Below are 25202 nucleotides of genomic sequence, written 5' to 3'. Positions count from 1 at the left end.
ACCGAGTTGGAAAAAAACAATTTACTTTAAACGACGAGCACCAATGCACATGTAAAGGAGCCCCGTACTTCATGGAGCATTGGTTAAGCATACCAGCGTGAGCCATTTAAGGGGGGATGCAGGGCTGAAATGTCAACTTTTGAAACGAAATGCCAATTTTAACGAAATTCGGCAAGAGACATTGTCTTCGTGTCGTTAGCACATGCAGTAAAGTTGATTACCCTATTACAAATAGAAAAAGTTATGCATATCCCACTGAGCAAATGAGTGTGCCACCTTAGAAAAACTATCATTTTAAAAATAATAATTTAAAGTCAGATAAAATTTTTCAAAATAAATACCTTCTGGATGCCCTATTTTATAAGCTAGGGGCAGCTGCTTGCAATTTTATGCCTTCTTCTACAGAAACCACATCCTTGAAAACTTGTGGAGATGCACCAAAGCGCGGCAGTCACATCGCATACGGGCAAAGGCTCACCGTAAGACCGATCGAGTATGCGTGCCTGCTGCGCTCGGGGTAACCAGCGAGCGGTCCACCAAGTGCGGGAATAAGTCGCGGGAGCAAAGGTCCCATGTAAACAAGTCGTTGCGGGCCTGTGAGCATCTGCCGCAGCGATGAAGTGCTCAGCAGAAGACAGCCCGGTGGAGAGGGCACCCGGGCGCTGCCACTTGGGCGTCCAATCAGGGCATGTCCCAGTGACATATGCTCACGTGATGACTCGACGCCAAGAGGGAGAAGCGCGGCTTGCACGGGAAATTAGCTCAAGCTTTCTCTCTAGCCATCTCGGCCATGTTGTCACTAAAGTGGCAATGCCCAGAGATCAAGCTAAGCACATCTTGATCGAAGCAATCTAGAAATTCAAGAAGTCCATGGTCATGTTCCTCACAAGTTTTCTTACAAGCAGTTTTCGGTCTCGCAGTTTTGAAATTATAGTTTTCTGAAATGTGTAAATTGGCCCGAAATTGTTAACTGAGAAACATTGATTCAAACATCTCAAAACATGCCAAAACAGATGCAGCTGCTGGGTAAAAAAAGATAATTTGCTTCTCTTCTCTCGTGTAGATAATAACCAAAATTGGCAAGAAGCTTCTTTATATGCATGCTTAGAAATCCACCACAAACAAAATGAGAAAATGCATACTTCTGGCAAAAAATGTGATTTTAGCACCACATCCCCCCCTCAAGAGAACTGTTAGAAGCTGTCCTTTTTTATGCTGTAATTTGTTTTCTACTGGGCAGTTGTGCTGGAACAAGCACATTGTCTTAGATGCGCATAAGACAAAAAAGAAGAAAACACTTTAACTCCAAACCATGGCAACCTTGGCACACTCCTTGCTCAGCTTATTTACCAGCAATTCTGCTATGGCCGGAAGCTCGTGTTACTTTTTGTATCAGGTTTTTCAAACTTCCAATTTATGCAGTGAGACCATTACTTGCAGAATACTAAGTTGAAACATGAGCTTGCTACTGCCTTTTAATTTAGCTCAGATCTCGAAGAATCAAAACACCAAATTGCACAACTCTGCATATTGCACTTCACTTACTGGAGGCAGCGTAGGTGAAGGGCTACTCGGTTCCGCCTTGATTTCAACACTTGTCACAATCTGAAAAAGTTAATTTTTCATTTTTACTTCCAGGCTGAGTAGGGAAAGAACAATTTACTTTGAAACACGAGCACAGGCGCACTCACAAAAAAAAAGCACTATAATTTCTCCAATTTCAGTTAAGCATACCACCGTGAACCAGGTGAAACAACTGTTAGAAGCTGTCCCTTTTTATGTTCTTATCTTTCCCACTGTGCAGCGGAAACAGCACATTTTCTTGGAAGCATAAGGACAAAAAAGAAGGCATTATCTCCGAACACCTTGCTCATCTTATGTAGCAGGAATTCTGCTATGGCTGAAAGTTCATGTTTCTTTTGCATCAGGTTCTTCAAACAACCAAAGTTATGCAGCATGAGCATGAGCTGCACAATACTAAGTCGAAACAGGAGCTTGCTATTGCCCTTTAATTTGGCTCAGAGCATGAAGAATGGATACACAAAATTGCACAATTCCACATATTACACTTCACTTACAGGAAGCAGCGTGGTCGTAGGACTACTTGGTTCCGCCTTGATGTCAACGCTAGTCACAATCTGAAAAAGGCATTTATTTTTATTTTGACTTGTGAGCTGATTTAGCAATAAACCATTTACTTTGAACTACAAGCACCAGGCGCAGTAAGAACAGAGCACCATACTCATACAAAGAACACCAGTCCTCATCAGCACACATTTCCATGCCAAAACTAGCACCACTATAGTCACTTTACTACACATTAATTTGTGCACGTATCAACTGCAGTACAGCGTCTTGAAGGAACACATATGTTGCGCACACAAATTCTCTGGAGGTGTTCCTACAGTTGAGTTTCAGAGACGTAGTGCAGTTGAAATATTTCATGAAACGAGGGGCAGCACCTGGCCCTGGCACTCCTGGCCCTTATCACGGCATCATGTGATGGCAAATGTTTCCAGTCATCGAGTAAACTCTGTTCATGTGTGTCTTTAGGCACATTACATCATGTTTTAGTTATTAAGTGGATGTTTACTGCAATTTATACTACCCAGAAAACTACGAGCCTTACATTGTGTAAAAATCCAATACTTTGCCCATCTGTGACAATGTTCCAGCCTTTCAGGCAAAACAGCTACATATTTAGAGACTTGGGATGATTGTACGTTTTTACGGATACTAAATTTTTTCTAGCCATTTCATTTTTTTAATTATGTATGAACAATGTTTTACTCTATACCAAAAGCATGTATACATTTTGCTAAAGGTATGACCAAGCATGCAGTTCACAAGAACGCCTGGCAAAAATCTTTCACACTTTAATATACTAAAGTGTAACCCAAAGCAGCATTACCAAGAAGCTTCCTTAACAAATGCAACCTATGAAAGATTCTTATTTGCTTAAAAGTAGAATGGACGGGGCTTTAACACATGTCTGGCTTGTTATTCCTGATTACCAACACCTCAACAATTTCTCTCAAGTTTAGTCTTCACGTAGTAAGCCCAGTACTGTAATTCTAAAATTTAGATATCAACCACACTTTTTACTGCGAACCACTATATATAGGCCATCCCATTATTAAAAAAAAAAAAAAAAAGAAACTGAAGTGTTGTTACAGCTTGTCAGTGAGACAATGTCTCATGTGCTCAATATAACTATACTCACAGCTTAGCAGTATTCAATATGCGATAGATGTGGCACATGAAACATTTTCATGCTTAGGTATTTTTAGTGACCTCCAACATTATTGCTCAGCTTGACATATGCTTGACACAAGCTGGACACCATGCTTCACAACTTTCCTTAGTTTATGCAACAACATAACACACGGCACTACCTCAGCTTAAAAGATATGCCAGCTGTCTAACAGCAGCACCAGTGGCACAGTCCTTGTGCAAGCTAGTTAAGAGGCATTCATCAATGGTTTCTTTGTTATTCTATGAGCGCACGACTTTAATGATGCCAACTCTAAACACAAGGTTGCAATTCCCATTTTAATTAGCTTTTAGTTGTGAAGATTCAAAATTAAAATTGCGCAATTTCATATTGCGGTTTACTTACAGGGCACAGCATGGTTGGTGGGGCACTCGGCAATGCTAGTTCTGTCCTCCCGTTGACACCTGCCATACTGGTCTTGACTTCGCCTTGCACCAGGCACATGTGCAATATGTGCGCACGTGTACTTGCTTGTGCCCGTCAAGAGATGACTTCTTGCTGAATGTGGATGGGCACAGCTTGCATGCAAACTGTGTCTGGTTTGTGTCTGGTATGCGCCAATGGTTGAAGAGACCAGACTGTTGAGCAAACTTCCGGCCGCAGATGGGGCAGGTGTATGGCTTCGTGCACGTTTGCAGCACCTGGTGAACTTTCAGAGTCTGCTTCCTCGTAAAACGCTGCCCACACACGCTACAATAGTGACAAGTCCTGATGCTCCTGCCAGGCTCCACTGGAGCTCCTATAAGTGCCACTGGAGATTCTGCAGATTGGAAAAAAAGAAAAGCATAGCATAAACTTATTTGAATAGCTGTTGCAGCATGGTGGTGTAGGCTTCGACCATTGTGAGGAACAGCAGGACAAAGGAACAGAGAAGACCAAAGTGCAAAAGCTGCGTAACACATTGGACACTCAGGTTTCAGCTATGTTAGCACCATTTCAACTGAGACTATACACGGAGGAACTTGCGGTCAAGCTAGACTAAGAATTCACTGCTTTAGCGATTTACCTGTTAGCAATGACATCTTGTGGTTGGAACAGCGCGAAAAAGACAAGGGCTGAGGTACACACGCGAGCACTGGCTATCAACTGGCAATTTATTGTACGAACAGAAATATAAATGCAGGAAGCAGTGACGATATAGCCAACATTACAAGAACAATTAGGTGGCGAGTTTTATCAGGCACCAACAATATAGGCAAAATCTATGGCCAGCCAGCCACCAATGCAAACTGCAACTATCACATGGACACAGCTGGTGGCACTTGTAAACGAAAAGAAGAAAACTAACGAAAACAAAACAAGGGTTCAAAAACAGACAATGTATGTAAACACCTAAAACCAAAAAAACAACAAAAAAGTAAGGGTGATTATCGTTAAAAAAACGAGCATAAAGCACAATAATGTGGGTAAAAATGGAAGATTATAAAAGTTCAGGAAGACAAAAACTGCTCTTGGAACGATCAAATCACAAAAGAATTTTAAGAACCGCCAACATATGCAATTTCTTTTCTGTGTACCAGCCTTGTGTACCAACTAGCCCAGTGCAGCAGTGACAGCAACAAAGCCACTGTGCACTCATTGCGAGTGAGTATCGCTATGTGCAGAGGCTGGACAGCATATGCTTGAGGTATATTGCTGGGTTCCCAAAAAATAAAAGGATTAATAAAAGAAAAGGTTGCTGATCCAAAGCACACATTTAAATCTATGTGAATGAAGTTTTGGTGAAGCAATCGGTGCTTAAATGTCTGGCTCCGTCGAAGGGGGGTCCCTAGTTATTAAAGAAAAGGTGGAGAGGGAAATAAAGAGGGAGAGAGAAAAAGCAGGTGATAGCTTGTTTTGAACATCGTTTTATACAAACGGGGGAAATAATTTTTAAAGGTGTCTTTTTTTTTTTTTTTGCTCAATTTATGACAGACATGAAACAAGCGATCCCCACGCTCTGCCAGTGTGCTCGACGGTATCTGACGTAAAACAGCTCTCGTTGAAACGAAGTATCAGCACTTTTAACATATGTAATATTATTCACAAAGCCACTATTTCATAGTAATCGTGACATTAAGGCCAAAGGTAGCGTTTATGAACAGTCATGGCGGTCTGGTGCGACAGAGACGTTGTGAAACTTAGTAAATGTAAATAACCTTTTGCAAAAAATGTTTTTAATTACACTTTATACAAAAATGTGAGATTTATAAAACAATCACTTTATAATCACTTTACAATCCCTTTATAAAAAAATCAACGAAGTGGGGTAAATATTCATAAAATTGCTCTGCAAGTGAACGAAACTAAAATTATCAAAAATATTGCAAGAACAACAAATTTGGTATACTTGACAGGCATCAGTACGACTTGGACAGCACAAAGTCTAGCGAGGGGGGTCTCAGATCCTTTGTCAATGCTGGTGGGGGATCCGAGACCCCCCTGACTTTAAGCGCTGGAAGCAGTTAATTATATATGCCATACAACTAACCTGTGATGCATACAAGTGTGTTTACTTTCATCTTATGCAATCTGTAATCTGATGCAATACTTATGTATATGCACTATGAAGGTTAAGGTCATAACCATAATCTTGTACAATTTTTATGTTTATGCACTAAACTGTTCACAGGTTATGCTAAAATGCAAACACCAAATCAGGCGGGTGCGCTCTGTGAGACATCGCAGTTATGTCACGAGGGCAAAGGGAATGTACGAGGTCTGCCCCAAAAGTTCATATAATGAGTCAGCAAGAAAGTGGGAGAGAATGTAACTCTATGTCGTCAAATTCTGACCTTTGCTACTAGGATGTTTTGTCTCAATGCTGTTCGCAGTGTAGTGCCCATTCGATGAGTTCAAAAACTGAAGCTGTCAACATAATTTGGGATTCTGGGTGAGGGAGGAGGAGTGACGAGGTCACATGATAGGATGGAGTCGGTTTCAGAGAAGGAACAAAAAGACTGGGCACAGCACAGGCAATGCAGTGCACATACCGCACTGACTGAAGCGATGCACAAAATCACTTGCAAAGAAGAGGAAGAGAAAAGTTTGCAAGAAGTCATCGGCAGGAGGATCAGTTTCGTGCAGAGGTCAGCGGCCATTTATCGAGTAAAGGGGACGGTGTCAATGTCCATGCAGTACAGTTGTGCAACTATAGATTGAGTAACAATGACTGCTAGGAGTCGTATACATTGATTATAATGTTGTGCCTTTTATACTAAGACAAAACAGCATTACCAAAAGCCAAGGGAAAACAAAACAATAGGCGGCAAGATATTTCCTGTGACCACGAACCAAATAACCTGCCAGTCAAATCTTGCTACCCGTCGATAAAGAGAGAGAGATACAAGCTTTAATGGTATGCTGGAGATAAAGCCACACAACTAAACTCTTTGCCAGCTGTCGCAAAGTAGGTATGGACAAAATATTGTAGAATCTGCAAGCGCTTTCCATTGTGCATTCTTGCACCTAATGAGCAGGCAAGCACCTGGTTTATCACTGACACAAACTGTTTTCCCCCTTAGAATGCTGGATGCCAGTTTGACCCCAAACTGGCCGTCCCGTTTGCCAGTTTTCTAAATTCCCCCTGCACTGGTACATTATAAGCTGCATCGCAAGCGCTGTGTTTTGCATTCACACATAGCAGACAGATGGAGCTAGTGAATACATTCCCAATTCCTTAAAGCACTGTGTATTTTGTTGTCATGTAAGCTACCAATATGCTTTACAAATAAATCAATTCCAACAACAGTATAAAGATTTCAAAAATAAAGATTTCGTAAAATATACGACCCCCATAAAATATACAACTGCAGCTTATGTAACCGTAATGTTTACCGGGGAACGCTACGCACGAAGGCGAGCTATCCGATAAAAACGCGGCCTCGTGCGTGGGCCGATCCCGGGGGTAGTGCACAGCCGCGCCAAAAAAAAAAAAAATGCATCTATTTCAGGTTTCTATTTCTGTTTCGCACTTTTAATATTTTAGTTTGAGAAGATTTAACATTAAAGGCATGCGCTGTCGGTGTTCTGCTTCATGACATTTGCTTGTGGGCTGCCATTCTCAAAATTCCGGGGAATACCTTTGACAGAATTGTAAGACAAGGTATGAGCAACTTTAGTGACAGAATGGTGTGGCAATATAACCAGCATATAGCGCATGTCATATAGCAAAGCGTGGTATATACATATACCTAAATATATACGGGAATTTTCTCTCACAGGACGCCGAACGCTGACACCGGATCCGTTCTAACTTAGCGCTGTCCGTCTCCCATCCATGTCCAGTTATTTGTGATGGTTTCGTTCTTATATACCAGCAACGAAGACGCATTTTAGAGTCTTTATATCATGGAGAAAGGATGCTTTATATAAAAATTAGTGACGATAGTTTCTATGGGCCGTAAAACTACGGTTACATCCACTTCTCCAGATCTCCAACGCGTCACAAGAAATGCTAAATTCCCTTCGGTCCAAACTCTAGTACAAACCGCCAACCACCACCCGCCATATTTCAATCGGCCACAACGATTGCTAGTTTTGGCTAGAAAATCTGGCATGGCCTTCGAGATTTGTGCTTTTTACGTCACAGGTTACGTCAGTGGTTGTTGGACGTTAACATAGGTGGTTCAAAAACCGACGTCTATGACGTCTTATTGGCTCCCGCAATCGCGTCTGGCGCATTCAACCAGATAAAGTTTATTTAGGAGGCGTTAGTTAGAGCATAGCCTTAAGACCTGCATTTTAATTTCAAAGGGCCCCACCCTACAAATGGCCCTAAACAGTCTCCGTACTAGCCAAAGCGAGTGTGCTTTGCGGCCAAATTTGCCGAGTGAGAAATGGCGGCACCCTTGGACCGAAATTTGCTATTAGTGAGTGCTTATTCTATACTTTGGCGCATAATTTTGTGAGCTGGCTTCCGCGCGCGTGAGAGAGGGCCGTGTGTCCATAGACAACCTGTCGTTGTCTCTCCGCCTACGCCAGCGCTTGTCTTTTCTTTACACGGAGCCGGAGGTTCACGACTGTCCCCTCCGCTAATCTCTTTATCGCTTCCCTAGCTGCACCCTGCTCGCGTCGCCCGTGGCCGCTTCTTTATTCAATTCACATGAAAAGGTCAACAGTGGTTGAAGAAGGGATGTCCCTCAAGCCAGCCTTTCATCAATGCGACTTGTCTTCATCGAGGCAACAAGTGCCACGGATGCTTAATGCGTGTGCAGTAGGATTACAGAAGACGAAATGTTCAAAAACGAGGGTGTTGTGTTAGCGACGGAAGCAGGAGGGGGGTAACAGATTCTTTCAAGTGGTATTAAAAATACGCAATAAACAAACTTCACGTGTAAGCAGGCCCTGCCAATCCCAAGGGCCCACTTTTTCGTGAAAACAGAAAGAATTGAGACATACAGTTTTGACACTTTAAAAACGAGCAATGAACGCGTATTCGAACTCGTTGCTATCATTTCACACTTGCTCCACTTGCTCAATCCGCGCTGCTTAGCACATCGGTTTGATTGCCAGCCATGGCGGCCGCATTCCGGTAGAGATTTAATGGAAAAACGCTTGTGTACCTTGCTTGGGGTGCTTTGGGTGAGTTAAGAACCCTAGGTGTCAAAATAAATCCAGAGGCCTCCACTACGGCTTCTTTCATAGTCCACTTTGCAGTGTCTGGACGTTAAGCCACGCAGTTTAATATAATCGAACACTTTTCACACTGCTATGCACTGGAAGAACAGCAAAGCTTTATGCATATTTAACGTGCAGGATGACAGAGAAAAATAGTGTGAACGATGTGTTTACTTTGTGTTGACACATACATATTGTAAAAGCACTGACAGTATACAGAGTGAGAATAACTAAATGGCATCCTTCCAGCATTGAAAGTGCGGTATATAAATTCAACAGAGCGCACATAAGATCAATACATACTCATAGTCGCTGCAACTTGCTGAGAGTAAACATAACATCCTGCTGACACGACAAATTTTATTTTGAAGCATTATATTACCATAAGGTGTTCATGCTTACCTTCATTTAAGCCACGTGCAATTATTTCATTACCTTAAAATAAAAAAAATAAAGACGATGCTAAGGATTGTTTAGGTAGAACATTACTGTATCAGAGCACATTTTGCCTTGGAGACATTTAAAATGTGCCGAGATAATGAAGGCAAAAGAAAAAGAAAGAAATGTCTGACACAGACACGCCTTTTGTTTGCACAATCACCTTCCTTTTCATTTTTTGCTGACTTGCTCTGCACCGTCGATGTAATGATGCAGGGCCATCTGCACTTTCGTGATGTTTGAATGGTGCAAATATTTGTTCAAGTTTTACCCAGATAAGAAGGTGTGCAGTGCTGTCCACTGCTGTGCAAAGCAGCCGGCTTTGCTCTGCAGGGCGACACCTGGCAGCAGTGGCTGGGTCCGAGATAGTGTGCCCAGGAGTTTGTGCAGCCTAATAGACATGCAGAACTGCTTTTGACGAGTGGCCACGTTGAAAAGTGCCTTTGTTTACCCAAACCTGCACCCGGCCTGAGGGCGCTTGCGGCACCGCAATTGCCATAGAATGAAGCGTATGAGCTGATAACGCACGCCAGCCTTTCGCAACAAATGAAGTGCACTCACGGTCTGTTACAGATAACAATGGCACTCACGAACATCATCATCATCAGCCTATATTTATGTCCACTGCAGGACTAAAGCCTCTCCCAGTGACCTCCAATTACCTCTTTCTTGCACTAGCTGATTCCAGCTTGCGCCTGAAAATTTCCCAACTTCATCACCCCACATAGTTTTCTGCCGTCCTCAACTGCGCTTCCCTTCTCTTGGTATCCATTCTGTAACTCTAATGGTCCACCAGTTATCCATCCTACGCATTACACAAACATCACGCTCACGAACATCACCTCTGGTTAAATGCAACATGTGCAAGTTTTCATGTTTATTAGGCTGCACATACTCCTGGGCACGCTATCTTGGGCCCAGCCACCGTCACCCCGCAGAGCAAAAATGGCTGTTCGCGCACTCTACACAGCAGTGGACAACACTGTAGATGTCCTTTGACACGAAGTGATTGTGGTAAACTCTCTCTATAAAGTTGGACACCGAAAATTATGCTTTAACAGTGCTGCAAAACGGAGGAAGACCGTGCGCCACACCGCCGCCAATTTAAAATTTTTGCTATAGTGGTATCTGGAGAGTGGGGCAGAAGCGCCCCCACATGGTGCTCTGGTTGTCTATAGGAACGCTGTCAATCGCCAGCCCGGTAGTTCTCTTCCACAGTTTCACAAACCCACTGTACCGGAAGAGCAAGTGATTTCATGCATTGAAGATCTCACAAATTGTGTGAAGTCATAGTTTAAAGTGCTGTCAAAACTGCCAACTGGCCAAATAGTCACAAATTGCAGACGGTTGGTTGCAGGAGTGACTGATATCTCGAAAACTGAAGGTGGCAATGCTAGGTGATTACGACTAATTTTCTTTAAAAATAAAACATAACAATTAAATGGCAGAGATCCAATTCTAAATGCAGGCTATATTGACGTGTGGCCTGTATACCTTGATTTTTTGGTGCCGGTCAAGTAGTAAATGCATTTTTGGATTCACACATGTGCTGTTCCATGGATGTACGCAACACTCGCAGAACTGCAGGACAGTGCTCCCTATTTTTTTCCACGAAACCCTAGAGTGGAATTTCACCACCTGAACAGGGGTGATGAAGCACCTGACTCATTCAAGTCCGCCTGGGACTGTGTGCGCATTACCCACAATACCCATACGAGTCATGTTTCCCAAAGGATGCTTCAGCTGCCTGCTGCTTTCACGACTGAAGTGCAGCTTGATTTTTCTTGAAATAGCACGACTGGTGAAAATTGGAAGATATTGAAAGCTATGTAGAGTTGAAGGGTGTCTGTTGTTCTTGCAAGCAAGCACTTCGCATAATATGCAATTTCCTTGCTTTAGCCAGAGGAATCCAACAGCAAAAAAATTCATAATAATTATAATAATAATGACATCAAGGATGATGACTATGTTTATTTCTTCAGTGTTTTACTCAAAGTAATTTAAGAGTGAATGAATAAATACAAGGCAATGATAGAGTGTTTTTGTTAATCAGGAAAATTCGACCTCAAGCCACCTCCTGAATTGTAATGACAATGTGAACAGAGCACTGAAGGTACACGTTGGACTGGTGGGGTTGGACGCACGTGGGGCGGGGGTGTTACAAGACCCGAATCCCCCCCCTGTTGGTGCACCACTGGCCCACTGATTCTCTCTCTGGAACATCAATGGGTGCTTTCATGTGCATATTGGTCCTGGCTGGAAGGTGCCATACAAACGTCATTTGAGGAAAGAAATGCATACAAAGAAATATTATTGTTACACAACGCTATTTGTTAGAAAGCATATAAAAGATTTAGGACCATGGAAAGTAAAGCTTGCATATTGTGACATGTGGTCGCACTGTATTGCAAAAATGAAAATGTGCATGCTGTTTTGTAGGGCCCTCTAGACATGGATGGAAAAGAACTATCTGAGCAAGCACCCATGCTGCCAAGGATTGTCTCAGTAACCACACTGACAAGCAGCACTGAAACTTCAGGAAACACAGCCATCATGGATAGCGACAAAGGGTGAGCTCTTCAGGGTCCACTGAAACAGGATTGAGGGTTGGTGTCGATGTAATGCTTTTAATTGTTTTGGCTAACCGCCTGTGTCGACTAATGTCACATGTAAAGGAAGGGGCGACCGAAGGAAATTTTCATATACATTTTCAATCAAGCGAAATATCCACCTCAGTGGCTATGGCACTCTGCTTCTGGATGTGAGATCATGTGTTCTACTCCCAGTCACATGCCGCAGTAGCTTAGTGGCTGTAGTGTAGCACTGCTGAGCTCAAGGTCGTGGGTTCGATCCCACCATCAGGGGCCGCATTTCTTCGAAAGCAAAATGCAAAAGCACTCATGTGCATTGGTTAAGGTGCACATTAAAGAACCTGTGTTCAAAATTAATCCTTCTTCGTAGTTCGTAAGCCTTGAGGATGCAGCATAGATCCGAGAGTCGAGGGGCCATTAACGCGAACAGCGGCCATGCGGTTGAGTGCTGGGTCCTTTTTTTTCTTTTATCCTCAATTGAACACCGATTCGAAGCACAATCTGCGCTGCTTAGATATACCTTGTTGCATATAATAAATAAACCATGTTGCGTATAATGCAACATGGATTCACTCATATAACATAAATTGCAATTCCGAACTTGTAGTGTGTAGCAAAGATAGTAGCCAGTAAGTGACATTTTGCTCGGTTTATATATATATATATATATATAAAGCAAGTGAGCCATTGCTGCTTCTGAGCTATTTACAAGTACAGTTTGGTCAGAACACTGCGATGACATTTCTTACGCAACTGCATGTGGCACCACCGAGCCTTGCGCTGACTAAGCATGGACAGTAAAGTCTAAATCATGTATATTGTGTCCCAGGAGTGACTTGCAGAAATTGAGTGCTGTACTCTGCTTGGAAGCGCCAAATGTGCATTGAACCATGGCATGCAACAAAACAGCATTCCCCGTGATGGTTACATCCGTTTTACTGAGCACTTAGAATAAGGTGGTGATGACCACAGTGTTATTGTTGCAAGGAGCCATGCTGATGAACTAGTTGTTTTTCTTATTTTTCCTTCTCGAAGCCACTGTCTTGGTCTTTGTGTGTCCTGGCTTGTGCATTTTATTGCAATAGCAATTATATGGAAACTCCAAGCGGATTTCTGCCGTATGCATTGCCGTTGCCGTGAGGTTCCGTATAAAGTCCAAGGGCGATAAAATTGTCGCCACGTGCTGTATGCTGTATGTGCGAGTGAAAGCAAGCGAGGGACGTGCGCTATCACGGAGAGCGAACGCACGGCGAAGAGCAAACGTGACTTCTTCCGTCACGGGAAAAGCCGTAGGGGGATGGAAGGGAGGAGAGGCGATGTTTACCTGTGGCACCAAATGCGTATCTTGCGACCGGGCGCAAGGGGAACTGGCGCCTCAATCTCCCACGCGAAAGGAGGAAAGCGGGAAGGCAGTGCGGCAGGGAGGGGGTGCGGCTTCTACTCTGCCAGCAACTGCATACCTGTACTTTGCGCGACTCCGGGCTGTCGTGCACACCGTATCTTGAAAGCGATCTCCACAGAGCTCTTATCTTTGTATGCGCTGTGCTTTCACCGCTCAGTTTCCGTTAAAGCGATAGACAGCACGAACCTTCGCTCGCTGCTGCTGCCGCGCTTGCTCACGTCAGCGTTTTGACAGTGGTTGTCTGCGGTCATCGAGTGTGATCTATTCATGTTTGCTTGTGTGTGCTGACACCATGCTTGTTAATTCAGTTAGTAAGCGAATGTGTCCAAGTTTATGCAGCCAATAAAACTACTATCCTTACTCCGTATAGCTCTCTATTAATTTGCTATCGCAATTGATGCTTCGCCTTTTGGGCGAAACTGCGACTTTTTTTGGTTTATCTAGCAATAATATCTAAGTGGCTGAACAACTGAACTGGGAGCTTCAACAGAAATGGTGATTCTGCGGTGGCTCTGAAACAAAATTTTCAACTGAACCGCAGAACACGACTGGCGTGGCTGAATTATCTAAGTGAAAGTTTCTTCATCTAGGTGGCCAAATAGATACCAGTGCACACCTATCATCTGTCCCCATTCTCGCATATCTATAATGCAACTCTTTAGTCATAACAATCTGCTTGTGGAGTGCGCCGACTGAAATGGCAATCATGTTTAAGAATCACTTATCTATTGAGCACGCATTTGCATCCTACATACTTGAACTGTTTTGTACCGAACCAGTAATCATTTCTCTTTTTTTCTTCTCTTCTGCTTTATGTTCAGGCTTGTTCAGGCTTGTTTATGTTCAGGCTTGTTCAGGTTCAGTTCCGGCTAGAATTCTGGTTGGAGTATACTTTTCTTTCTGGGTTTGGGGGGGGGGTTCGACACCCTGGCTGTTAGTGGCTTTAAAGCTGTCACTGTGGATAAGTGAACCGTTTAAGTAGTTCATTTTTGGTCTAGCTTGACTTTGGTTTTATCCATGTTCTGTCTCAGTTCCAATGACGCTACCATAGCTGAAAGGCGAGTGTCCAGTTTGTTAGGTAGCTGCTGCAGTTATGTCCTCTCTACGACTTCTTCCTATTGTTGTTAATAATGTCTCTTTAAGTCTCTACCAGAATGATTCAACGACCACTCACGTAAGTTCATGGTTCTCTTTTTTTGAATCTCCAGAATCTGTGAAGGCACTACAGAAGCTCCACTGAAAAATCCCAGAACGAGTGTCGACTGCTGCTACGAGTGTGGCGTGTGCAGGCAGCGCTTTTCGACCAAGAAGTCTGTAACAAATCATCTGATCGTGCACAAGGGTGAGAAGCCGTACGCCTGTGACGTCTGTGGGCTCAAGTTTTTCCAGAAGTTCCCTCTCCTTAAACACCAGCGCATCCACACGGGTGAGATGCCGTATGCGTGCCAGGTGTGCCCATCCAAGTTCTGCAGAAAGGAGTCTTTGGATAGACACCAGCAACTACACGTGAGGGGAGTGGACATGTGCCACTGCCCTGAGTGCGGCAAATCCTTCATGCGGATGAAGACACTGCAGAGGCACCTGAAGTGGCACAAGATGGAGAAGCCATACCCATGCCACCTGTGTCCAGCCAGATTTACAAAGAAACCTAATCGGGACAGTCACGTGCTAATACACATGGGTGAAAAGCCACACAAGTGTCCCGTGTGCGAGAAAGCCTATGCCTGGCGTCAAAGCCTCGAACTGCACGTGCGGCGGTTGCACAGTGGAGTTGAGACCACCACCGTGGCAAGTGCTGACAGCAGGTTGGACATTACGATGCCAAGTGGCTCTCCGACGACGCTGCCTCCTGTAAGTGAAGCACAATGTGGTATTGGCAATTTTTTATTCTTCTTGCTGGGGTCCAAATTAAAGGGGAATTGTGGCCTCACATTTCAAGGGGGCATTATTCTAGTTATGTTTGCACAGGATAACTGAAAGTTTGAAAAATATGGTACAAGGGCTACGGAATGCGAGTTTCTTGTATCTTTTGCTTCAGGCCAATGCAGATGGCTGGCTAAATAAGCTATGAAAGAAACTTTCTTGACTTTTTTCAACAATAGTCATTAGTTTTGGTGAGTATCAGTGCCAGTCAAAGATGTTTCAGTTTTACTAATTTTCATTGCCCTGTGACAGGACAATGAAAATTACTCTAACTGAAACATTCGTATGACTGCCACCTGTTCTGTTAAACAAAAAAAAAGCAATGCTGCATAATGATTTCCGATTCATTGAATTTCTGCCCAAACGAAATATGTTATTCTCTGTTAGCGTTCCACAGAACTTAACTCTTTCTCTACCATGGAAAAAGTGACTGCTTTTTGTAGCTTACACTAGTAGGTTTTTTTTTTTTTTTTTTTTCTGAAGGGACTGCTACACTCAAAATGTTATGCAGTGCATGAAAGGAAAGCAAAATATTTGTGCTTTTCGGCATAGAACTTTGAGTTTATTTATTTTTATTTACAGAGTACCTACATCGCCATAAACGCATTACGTAGGGGGGAACAAAACATAGCCAGTAAAACAGAAAAGCTTTTGCACAGATATACTCACAAACAGAAGCACCACAATAGCATTTCGAGAAAGACATACAAGTAAGGCGAAATAAACAGATTTTCAGGATATATTACACATAAAGGTGTTTTACAAGAGCGCCGTCACTGCATAAAATAGAACAGTTCATTATTTGACACATTTACTATATCATTTGATAAACTGTTCCATTGTCTAATTGATTTGGGGAAAAAAAGAGTAGTAAAAAGTGTTTGTTCTGCAGTTATAGGCTGAGATGTTTTGTTGTTATCACAGCGAGTCGATATGTAATCTGGTTCCAGAAGATAGTTTTAACGATTGATACCTGTCTGACTGTTATATATTTGGTGCAAAAGTTTGAGCCTTAACTTCTGCTTACGCATATGTAGCAGATCCCTAAACTGGCCTTCATTTCGGAAACGCTAGAGTACGGGCTGTAGTTATTACAAACAAGCCTTACTGCTTGGTTCTGTAGTTTTTCCTGTCTATTAATCAGGTAATCTTGATAGGGATCCCATATTACACAGGCATAATCAAGTATTGTTCTGACATGTAAGAAGTACAAAGTTTCTTTAACTTCGCAGCGTTGCCTGTTTGAAACCCCATATAACTGCAAATAAAATGTAACATCCTTCTAGCTTTTGCTATGACAGTGTCAACCTGTTTATGCCAAGTGAGTGATTCGGTGAAATAGACTCCTAGATACTTGTATTCTGGCTGTATGTCGATAATCGTGCCATTGATGTTATATCGGTGCTGAAATTTGGATAATTTTCTTGAAAAATTTATGCTACTGCACATTTTTATATTTAAATTCATGTTCCATTTTTTACACCAGTTCGCTACCTTATCTAATTCTGTTTGCAAAGTATCTATGTCATTTTCAGTAGTAATTTCTCTGTAAATCACACAGTCATCGGCAAATAGTTTTATGGTTGATGTAATTAGTTCGACAATGTCATTTATGTAGATTGAAAATAACAAGGGGCCCAGTACGCTTCCCTGAGGAACACCCGAAGAAACAGTTATTGGTGAAGATCCGGCGTTGTTTAGGATGACTGACTGGGTTCTTCCGTTTAGGTAGTTTCGTATCCAATTTTGAACGTTTTCGTTTACATTTAAAGGGACAGACAACCGCTCATAACATGAATTGAGATAACCACGCGGATGGAAAGATCGGGCCCTGTTTTTCTCATTAAACGTGGATTTATATTTTTAACTCTTCACTAAAAGTCGTGAAAAATGACCTTTGGCGCCCCATGCGGCAAAAACATGAACTATTTAAGAGGTCTACCACGTGACCTTCTACCAGTGTATGCTGTTCCTGGTCTTTTTATTAATATTGAAATGCAGTAACATTCTTTCTATTATAAGTTTTTTCTAACTTACAATGTGCAGATAAGCCTTCCTTTGTAGTGAGTAGAAAAGTGGCGCTGCCTTCGCCTTCGTTTTCGATGACTTGGCTTGGCTTGGCTCGTCTATCGACTGAATAACGACGACGGGGGCCAGCCAGCCATGACGTAGACGTGTACTTGGGGAAAAAAACACAGTGCAGCTATAAGAAAGGTCTGTACAGTAACACAAACTTATTGTACCAGTCTATTTAGCTTTAAAAGTCTCTCCAAATTGACAATATAGGTGGTTAACCACAGTTGCACTTCCTCCAGTGAAAGCAGGACGATGGGCAGCCTTTCACAATTTGCGAGGCGGGCTATCGGCATTGCTATCACTTCTCAGCGTTGCTGGAGGAGGGACTCTTATTTTTTTAGAGGCTATTCAGATCGAAAAATTCTGCTTACAAAATATCCACGCACTTTTGGAAGTAACCGCTGCAGATGTAAACACTACCGAGGGTGAGCTTTTCGTTGCGCCATAAAAAACTGGGTCCATAAATATCGGTTGTCAGTCCCTTTAATGCAGCAAGCTTTACATATAAGAGCTTATGGGACACAGTATCGAAAGCTTTTCGAAAATCAATAAAAACCGCGTCTACCTGACTATTGTTATCAATGGCTTTGGATAAGAAGTGCTGACATTCTATTAGTTGTGTGTTGCAGGAATAACCTTTTCGAAATCCGTGCTGGGAAGGTGTAAAGAAAGCGTTTGAGCCAAGGAATGCAGATAAGTTACTATATAAAATGTGTTCGAATATTTTGCAACATATCGACGTTAGTGAAATCGGCCTATAGTTTTCTATTGCCCGATTTAAGAACTGGTGTCACGCTTGCCGTTTTCCAATCTTGGGGAATGAGGCCTGTTTCAAGGGAAAGTTTATAGATGATCGTTAAATACCAAGCAATGATGCTATGACACTCTTTAAGGACCACTGGGGATGGAATGGTCCAATTACATCAGGTCCAATTGCTTTTGTTTCATCTAAATGGTGTAATAAATAATCGATGCCACTAACAACAAATTCAATGTCTGGCATCATATCGCCCTGATTGGCGTTGTTCAAAAGCGAAGTCTCCCTAGCAGATACTTACGAAAACACGGATTGGAAGTACTGATTAAAGCATTCCAGTGTTCTGATAGTCTGATGTCCTGGTTTGGCCGTCAATAGTTAAAGATGGCATGGATATGTCTTCTTTTCGGTTTTGTTTTACATACTTCCAAAACGATTTGTTTAATTTAATAAAGAAGGTATATTTCGCATATTTAATTGTTACTTTCAATAGATTATTTATCTCTTGCAAGCATTTCTGATTTGCCAGACTGGTGTCGGCAGAAACCTTTTTATATGTTCGTCTCGCTTTCCTTATAAAAACTTATAAGTAATTCTTATAAGTATAAAACTTATAAAGTAAAAATACTAAAAAGTAAAACTATAAGTAAAAGTAAAAAGTAAAACTTATAAGTAAAAACTTATAAGTATTTCCACGTTAAACCAAGGTTTTTGTTTTTTTCGTTGCCGCAGATACCTGCATGGAACATGAATTTCGACTATTTGAAGTATTTTGTCACGAAATGCTGACCACAAAGTTAACGGACAGCGTGCGTTTGACAGATACTGGAAAGTAGGAAAGAAATTTTCAAGTTCGGTTCTAATAGTGGCATAGTCTCCTCTGTCGTAGCTGTACACTTTTCGTTGTGGAATTTGTGCCATCCGTACTCGCTGTATGTTAAGTTCTATGACAACTGCCCTGTGGTCACTAATACCTGGGCAAACAGCAACTTTTGATACTAAGCTCGGTTCATTGCAAAGTACTAAGTCTAAAATTGCATTTTCTTGCATAGGTTCCAGTACGTACTGCTGCAATCCATTTAATTCGAGCAGTTCTTCGAACTCTGTGGAAATATGGGACTTATTACCAGCCAGTTGAAGTCCAGCAAATTGAAATCACCCACTAGAAATATGCTAAGGAGATAGCGTCTCAGACAGCAATCCGAATGAGTCGCTGCTGCCGGGTGGGCGGTAGAATGTCCCGTACACTACATTGTTTCCTTTGGGTAATTTCACAAGGCACCAGACATACTCAGAATTGTCTTCAAATAAAATTTGTGTACTTGACAATGCATTTGATATCAAAATAAATACTCCCCCGCCATGTCCGTAAGACAGTAATACCAGGTGGAAAGATTTCTATATTAGGTATAGTTTTGTCTAACCATGATTCGGTGCCCATCACGATCCGACGTTTAACAGTGGCTACTAAAGACATGAAGCTATCAACTTTGTTCTTTATGCTGTGACAATTTACAAGCAATTATGTACAGGGAGTTACATGTTGTAACACAAAATTTAAATTGCCAGAGACAAGATTGTCAAAAAATCAAACAAATTGTTGAACAGAGCTTTTAAGTGCAGTAGGGACAACAGAATGGAGGCAAAAGCTACGATGTCGTTTTTGCCACAGAATTTGATTGCTCATAGCTCTGCTAACACAAACCACATTGAAAAACTATTCGTTGGAAATATTTGTGAGAAGATGGCCTTTAAAGCCAGACACATTTCTATACCTTTCATAAAAGGTCTTAAAGGGGCCCTAAACTGTAACTTGAAGAGAGATTGACTGTTCATTTAGTGTCATGTCTCGGAATTAATCACATGACTGCCAGTCATGATGCAATTGACTTGTTAAGCCCTGATGGCACTGGCCAAATTTTGATGATGCTGAAATAGAAAAATGCTTATGCTTAGGTGCATGAACGCATAAAGGTGCTTTTTAATGATACCAGAGGTGGTAAAAAAATATTGCGAGACAGCTGTTCAACCTCGACGGTTTATTATGCAGGCCGCGCGCTGAAGAGAATGGCGCTGGCCATGATGATGAGTATATACAGATGAAGAAGATGAAGGGGTAATATAATGCTCACACAATTACCCCCGCGCATGGAAGCGGCCAACCTGGCCGCTGGCTATGGCGGTGAACGCCGCATGAAAGGCTTTAAACGTGAAACATGCACAATCTCTGTGGCACGGCAGCGGCCGTCCAAAGGCGTAACAACGGGCGCGACACGATAGTTAACTGGCGAAGTCTGTTCCTGAACTGTGTAAGGCCCGACAAAACGGGACTGAAATTTCTCGCATAAACCAGGAACGCGAACTGGAGTCCACAGCAACACTTCGTCTCCAGGCTGGAAGGAAACGACACGGTGGGATGCATCATAGCGAGTTTTGCGGTCTTGTTGACTGGCGTCGGTGTTGAGGCGGGCGTGTTGGCGACACTGGGTAATTCGCGAAACAAATTGCTCACACGTTGATGTGGACGATGGCACGGGGACGTCAAAGAAAGAGACGTCGAGGACAGTGATTGGTTGACGACCATACACAAGGAAAAAGGGCGAGTACCCCGTTGTGCGTTGGACGGCCGTGTTGTAAGCGAAGGTGACGAATGGGAGAATAACATCCCAATTGGTGTGATCAGGGTTGATGTACATTGAATCATGTCGGACAGCGTACGATGAAAGCGCTCTGTGAGCCCATTAGTTTGAGGGTGGTAGCTGGAAGTCGTTTTATGGATGGTATTGGACGCACGGAGAACATCGTCGAGAAGTTTAGACAGAAAGGTCCTGCCGCGGTCACTCAAAAGAATACGTGGGGCTCCGTGTCGTAAAAAGATGGTTTCCAAGAAAAAGGATGCAACCTCCGCTGCGGAACCGGAAGGTAGTGCGGCTGTTTCAGCGTACCGTGTCAAGTGGTCTACAGCTGTGACAATCCATCGTTTACCGCCAGCCGATAAGGGTAGTGGACCATACAAGTCGATACCAACTACTGCGAAAGGAGCTTCAGGACACGGGACAGGTTGTAGCAGTCCAGCCGGAGGTGAGGTCAGTCGTTTGCGGTGTTGGCAGATCGAACAGGAAGCCACGTATTTTGCTACGCTTGTTGCAAGTCCAGGCCAAGAGAAGCGGCTGCGAATTCGCTCATAGGTTTTATGAAAACCAAAGTGACCGGCAGTGGGATCGTCATGAAAGGTCTCCAGTATCTGGGTCCGAAGTGATCGGGGAACTACAGGGACCCAACGGTGTCCTTCGGGATGAAACACGTACCGGTATAGCACCGAATTTTGAAGCTTGTGGTTCTTCAACTGCCGACGGAGTCGAGCGTTAGGTGTGCGAGAGGATCCCCGAATACGTTCCATAACGGAGTGGCAGTAGGGGTCACTACGTTGGCAAGTTGCAAACGTATGAGAATGGCTAGGTGGGAGCCGGTCGAGAGCTGCGAGTGAAGGAAATGCAGGAGAGACGTCCGGCGGGTTGCTCACGGAAGGTGGTAAGCAGGCAGTGTTTGAAGACGGTGGTAGGGGACAACGAGAGAGAGCATCGGCATCCTGGTGTTTATTTCCAGACTTGTAGGTGACGTCGAAGTCGTATTCTTGTAAACGAAGTATCCAACGGCCGAGACGGCCCGTTAAATTTTTTACCGTCGCCAACCAGCACAAGGCGTGGTGATCAGTAACGACCGTAAAGTGGCGGCCGTGCAGATAAGGCCGGAATTTGTGGACGGACCAAACAACGGCAAGACACTCTTGCTCGGTAATCGTATAATTTTTCTCTGCAGGTGTTAGCGTGCGACTTGCGTATGCGACCACACGTTCTTCGGAAGTTTGCTGACGTTGCAGAAGAACAGCGCCGATACCATGGCCGCTGGCGTCAGTATGTAGAAGAGTGGGTGCGGTGTTGTCGAAATGACAAAGCACAGGTTCGGACGTGAGGGCACGCTTGAGGGCGTCAAAAGCAGTTTGGCATTCGTCCGACCATACATAGGGAGCTCCAGAAGGAAGTAGTTGATGGAGCGGCGCCGCAATGGTGGCAAAGTTACGTATGAAGCGCCGGAAATACGAGGCTAGGCCAAGGAAGCTACGCAAGTCTTTGGCGCGTTGAGGCCTGGGGAAGCGCAGGACAGCGGTAATCTTATCGGGGTCAGGTCGAATGCCCTCCTTGCTGACAAGGTGTCCGAGTACTTTAATGGTTTTGCTGGCGAAGTGGCACTTTTTTGTATTCAGCTGAAGGCCAGCAGCAGAGAGGCATGTCAAGACTTCATCGAGGCGCTGCAAGTGCTGATGGAAGGTCGACGAAAATATGACGATGTCGTCAAGGTAGCATAAGCAAGTCTTCCACTTTAGGCCCCGTAGTACGGTGTCAATCATCCGCTCAAATGTGGCGGGAGCATTACACAGGCCGAAAGGCATTACGTTAAATTCGTAAAGCCCATCGGGAGTGGCAAAGGCAGTTTTTTCCTTGTCTTCTTCGTGCATGGGGATCTGCCAGTATCCGGACCGTAGATCAAGGCTGGTGAAATACTCCGCGCCTTGTAATGAATCTAACGCATCATCGATTCGGGGAAGTGGATATACATCTTTGCGGGTGATTTGTTCAAGGCACGGTAGTCTACGCAAAATCGCACTGAGCCGTCTTTCTTACGCACCAAAACGACAGGTGACGACCAAGGGCTTGAGGAAGGGCGGATGATGCTTCGTTTCAGCATGTCGGCAACCTGGGTATCGATGATCTGGCGTTCGGCGGAAGAAACACGATATGGCCGCCGGCGCACGATGGAAGTTCCATCTGTGTGTATGCGATGAGCCGTTGCAGAAGTCTGTCCCAGAAGAGGAGAGTGCACGTCGAAGGAGTCTTTATGCTTGGATAACAACGCCAGTAACTCTTCCGTCTGCTGTGGCGTTAGATCAGTGCTGATTGCACTAGCGAGAACAGAAGCAGGGGCTGGCTCTATAGTGGTAGGTACCCGTGAAACAGCAGTAGTCGAGGTAAGCACACAGACAGGCTGAGTGTCCAAGACGCAAATGACAACAGCGCCTTTAGGAAGAAGTACTGGCTCAGTGGTTGTGTTGAGTACAGCCAAAGTGGCCGTACCGTTGGTGAAGCGAACAAGGCTAGGTGCCAGAGCAATCCCTTTGGATAGGCAACGAGCTGATGGTACAACTAAAACGTCACCATCGGCGATGTCAGAGTTAACTACAAGAAGTTGTTCGCGGCCAGGAGGCACCATACAATCGTCAGCAGTTCGTAAGCGAAGGCGCGGGTCGGGCACGTCGTCGGAATTGTCGGTCTCGGTCAAGTTAACGAGGCGTTGACGGCACGAAATAAAAGCGGACGCGGAAGAGAGAAAGTCCCACCCTAGTATAAGCATGTGAGCACAGGAAGTCAACACTGCGAACTGAATATGGTGGCGAATCCCGTCAATCGAAACTCGAACGGTGCATTGCGCCGATGGCCGAATCACAACATTATTTGCGCCATGTAGAATAGCTCCATTGTAAGGTGTAGTAACCTTGCGTAGACGAGAGCACAAGTCAGCGTGAATAACAGAAATAGCTGCGCCCGTATCAATCAATGCAGGAACGGGTACACCTTCTACACACACTAATAAAGTATTGGCCGGGCACACTGGAGGAATTGTAGTCTGTGCGGGCCATGCAGCTTTCCCTCCAAAAACTGCACCATCTAGTTTTCCGATCGGTAGTCAGGAGTGCGGGAGGCCTGTAGCAGAGGGATGTCGAGCGTCGGAGAGGGGAAGGCGAGCGGCGGCGCCCTTGACGGTAGTTGTGAGGCTCTTCGGGATTTGGAGGCGGAGTAAGTGAGCGTTGGGAAAGCCGGCGCTGGTACGCACTTGGGAGAGGCAATGGGTCTCGCTCGTAAACATCGTAACCACGGCGTTCGTCCTGTTGTCGTCTGCGACAAAAGCGCGATATGTGCCCGCGAATACCGCAGTAATAACAAATGGGGCGGGGCGAAGGCCGGGTAGGGTAATATGCTGTGGCAGGTGCACGAGGTGCCAGAGTCGCCAGATGGTTGGGAGTAGCAGGAGCAGGAGGCGTTGTCTGAACGAACGCTGGTGGCATAGCCGCAACCTGAGCATACGAGGGCGCCGGCGAAGGAGGGACACAGCCCACAGTGCAGGTCATGGAGGACAGCTCCTCTTTGATGATGTCGCGCAGGCCAGGAACCGAAGGTTGCGGCTGAAGAACGGGAGGACTGCGCAGGCCGTACACTTGGAGCTCCTCGCGTATGAGAGTCCGAATCAGGACACGCAGGTCCGTATCGGAGGAAGGAGGCGCGTCACAGGCGACAGGTTGTAAACGGATGGCCTGCAGGGCGTCCAGATGCTGGCAAGTGGCGATAACATCGTTAACGGTATTTGGATTTTTGATGGCTAGTGCGTTGAACGCGACGTGGGCAATGCCCTTGAGGATATGACGAACACGATCTGATTCAGTCATGGCTGCGTCAACCCGGCGACAAAGGGCGAGGACGTCCTCGATATAAGAGGTGTATGTTTCCCCGGGAAGTTGCATGCGTGCATCAAGCTTTTTCTTGGCTACCTCAGAGCGGACGTTGGGGGCGCCGAAAATTTGCCGAAGCTGGTGTCTGAAAGCCGCCCAGTCAGGGAAGGAGCGCTCATGGTTAAGAAACCAAGTCCTGGCAACGTCAGTGAGGTAGAATGCGACGCTCCGAAGCTTGTGAGAATCATCCCACCGGTTAGACTCACTCACTCGTTCATAATTGTCCAGCCAGTCGTCAACGTCCTCACTAGGAAGGCCAGCGAACATGGTGGGATCGCGCTGCCGCGTGCTGACGGTCCATGAAGGAACGGCTGGTGGGGCAGAGACGGTGACGCTGGGGGCTCCTGGTGGATCTTCTTGGGGCATGGTGGCGGAAAGGCGGGGCAAGCGGCGACCGGAACGAAGCTCCAGGGAAACTCGAAGTCGTAGAGGACCAAGGGATCGAGAGCACTCTCCACCACTTGCGAGACAGCTGTTCAACCTCGACGGTTTATTATGCAGGCCGTGCGCTGAAGCGAATGCGCTGGCCATGATGATGAGTATATACGATGCAAGCGATGATGGGGTAATATCAATGCTCC

The 25202-nt window shown here is 44.5% G+C and overlaps 1 protein-coding gene across 1 annotated transcript in view; it reads left to right on the top strand.

Annotated features, from left to right (window-relative positions):
- Positions 1-7979: 7979 nt before the first annotated feature.
- Positions 7980-25202, top strand: part of LOC119432773 (uncharacterized) — a 105539-nt gene continuing 88316 nt past the window's right edge. Inside the window, exons 1-2 of the mRNA XM_049658385.1 lie at positions 7980-8124; positions 11750-11880. Coding sequence (XP_049514342.1) covers positions 8092-8124; positions 11750-11880 — 164 coding nt within the window. The 5' untranslated portion in view covers positions 7980-8091. The remainder of the gene's footprint in view (positions 8125-11749; positions 11881-25202) is intronic.

This window comes from Dermacentor silvarum, chromosome 11, assembly GCF_013339745.2.
Source record: "Dermacentor silvarum isolate Dsil-2018 chromosome 11, BIME_Dsil_1.4, whole genome shotgun sequence".
Classification (NCBI taxonomy): domain Eukaryota; kingdom Metazoa; phylum Arthropoda; class Arachnida; order Ixodida; family Ixodidae; genus Dermacentor; species Dermacentor silvarum.
Note: the sequence above shows the minus strand (reverse complement) of the source record. Positions and strands in the feature narration are given on the sequence as shown.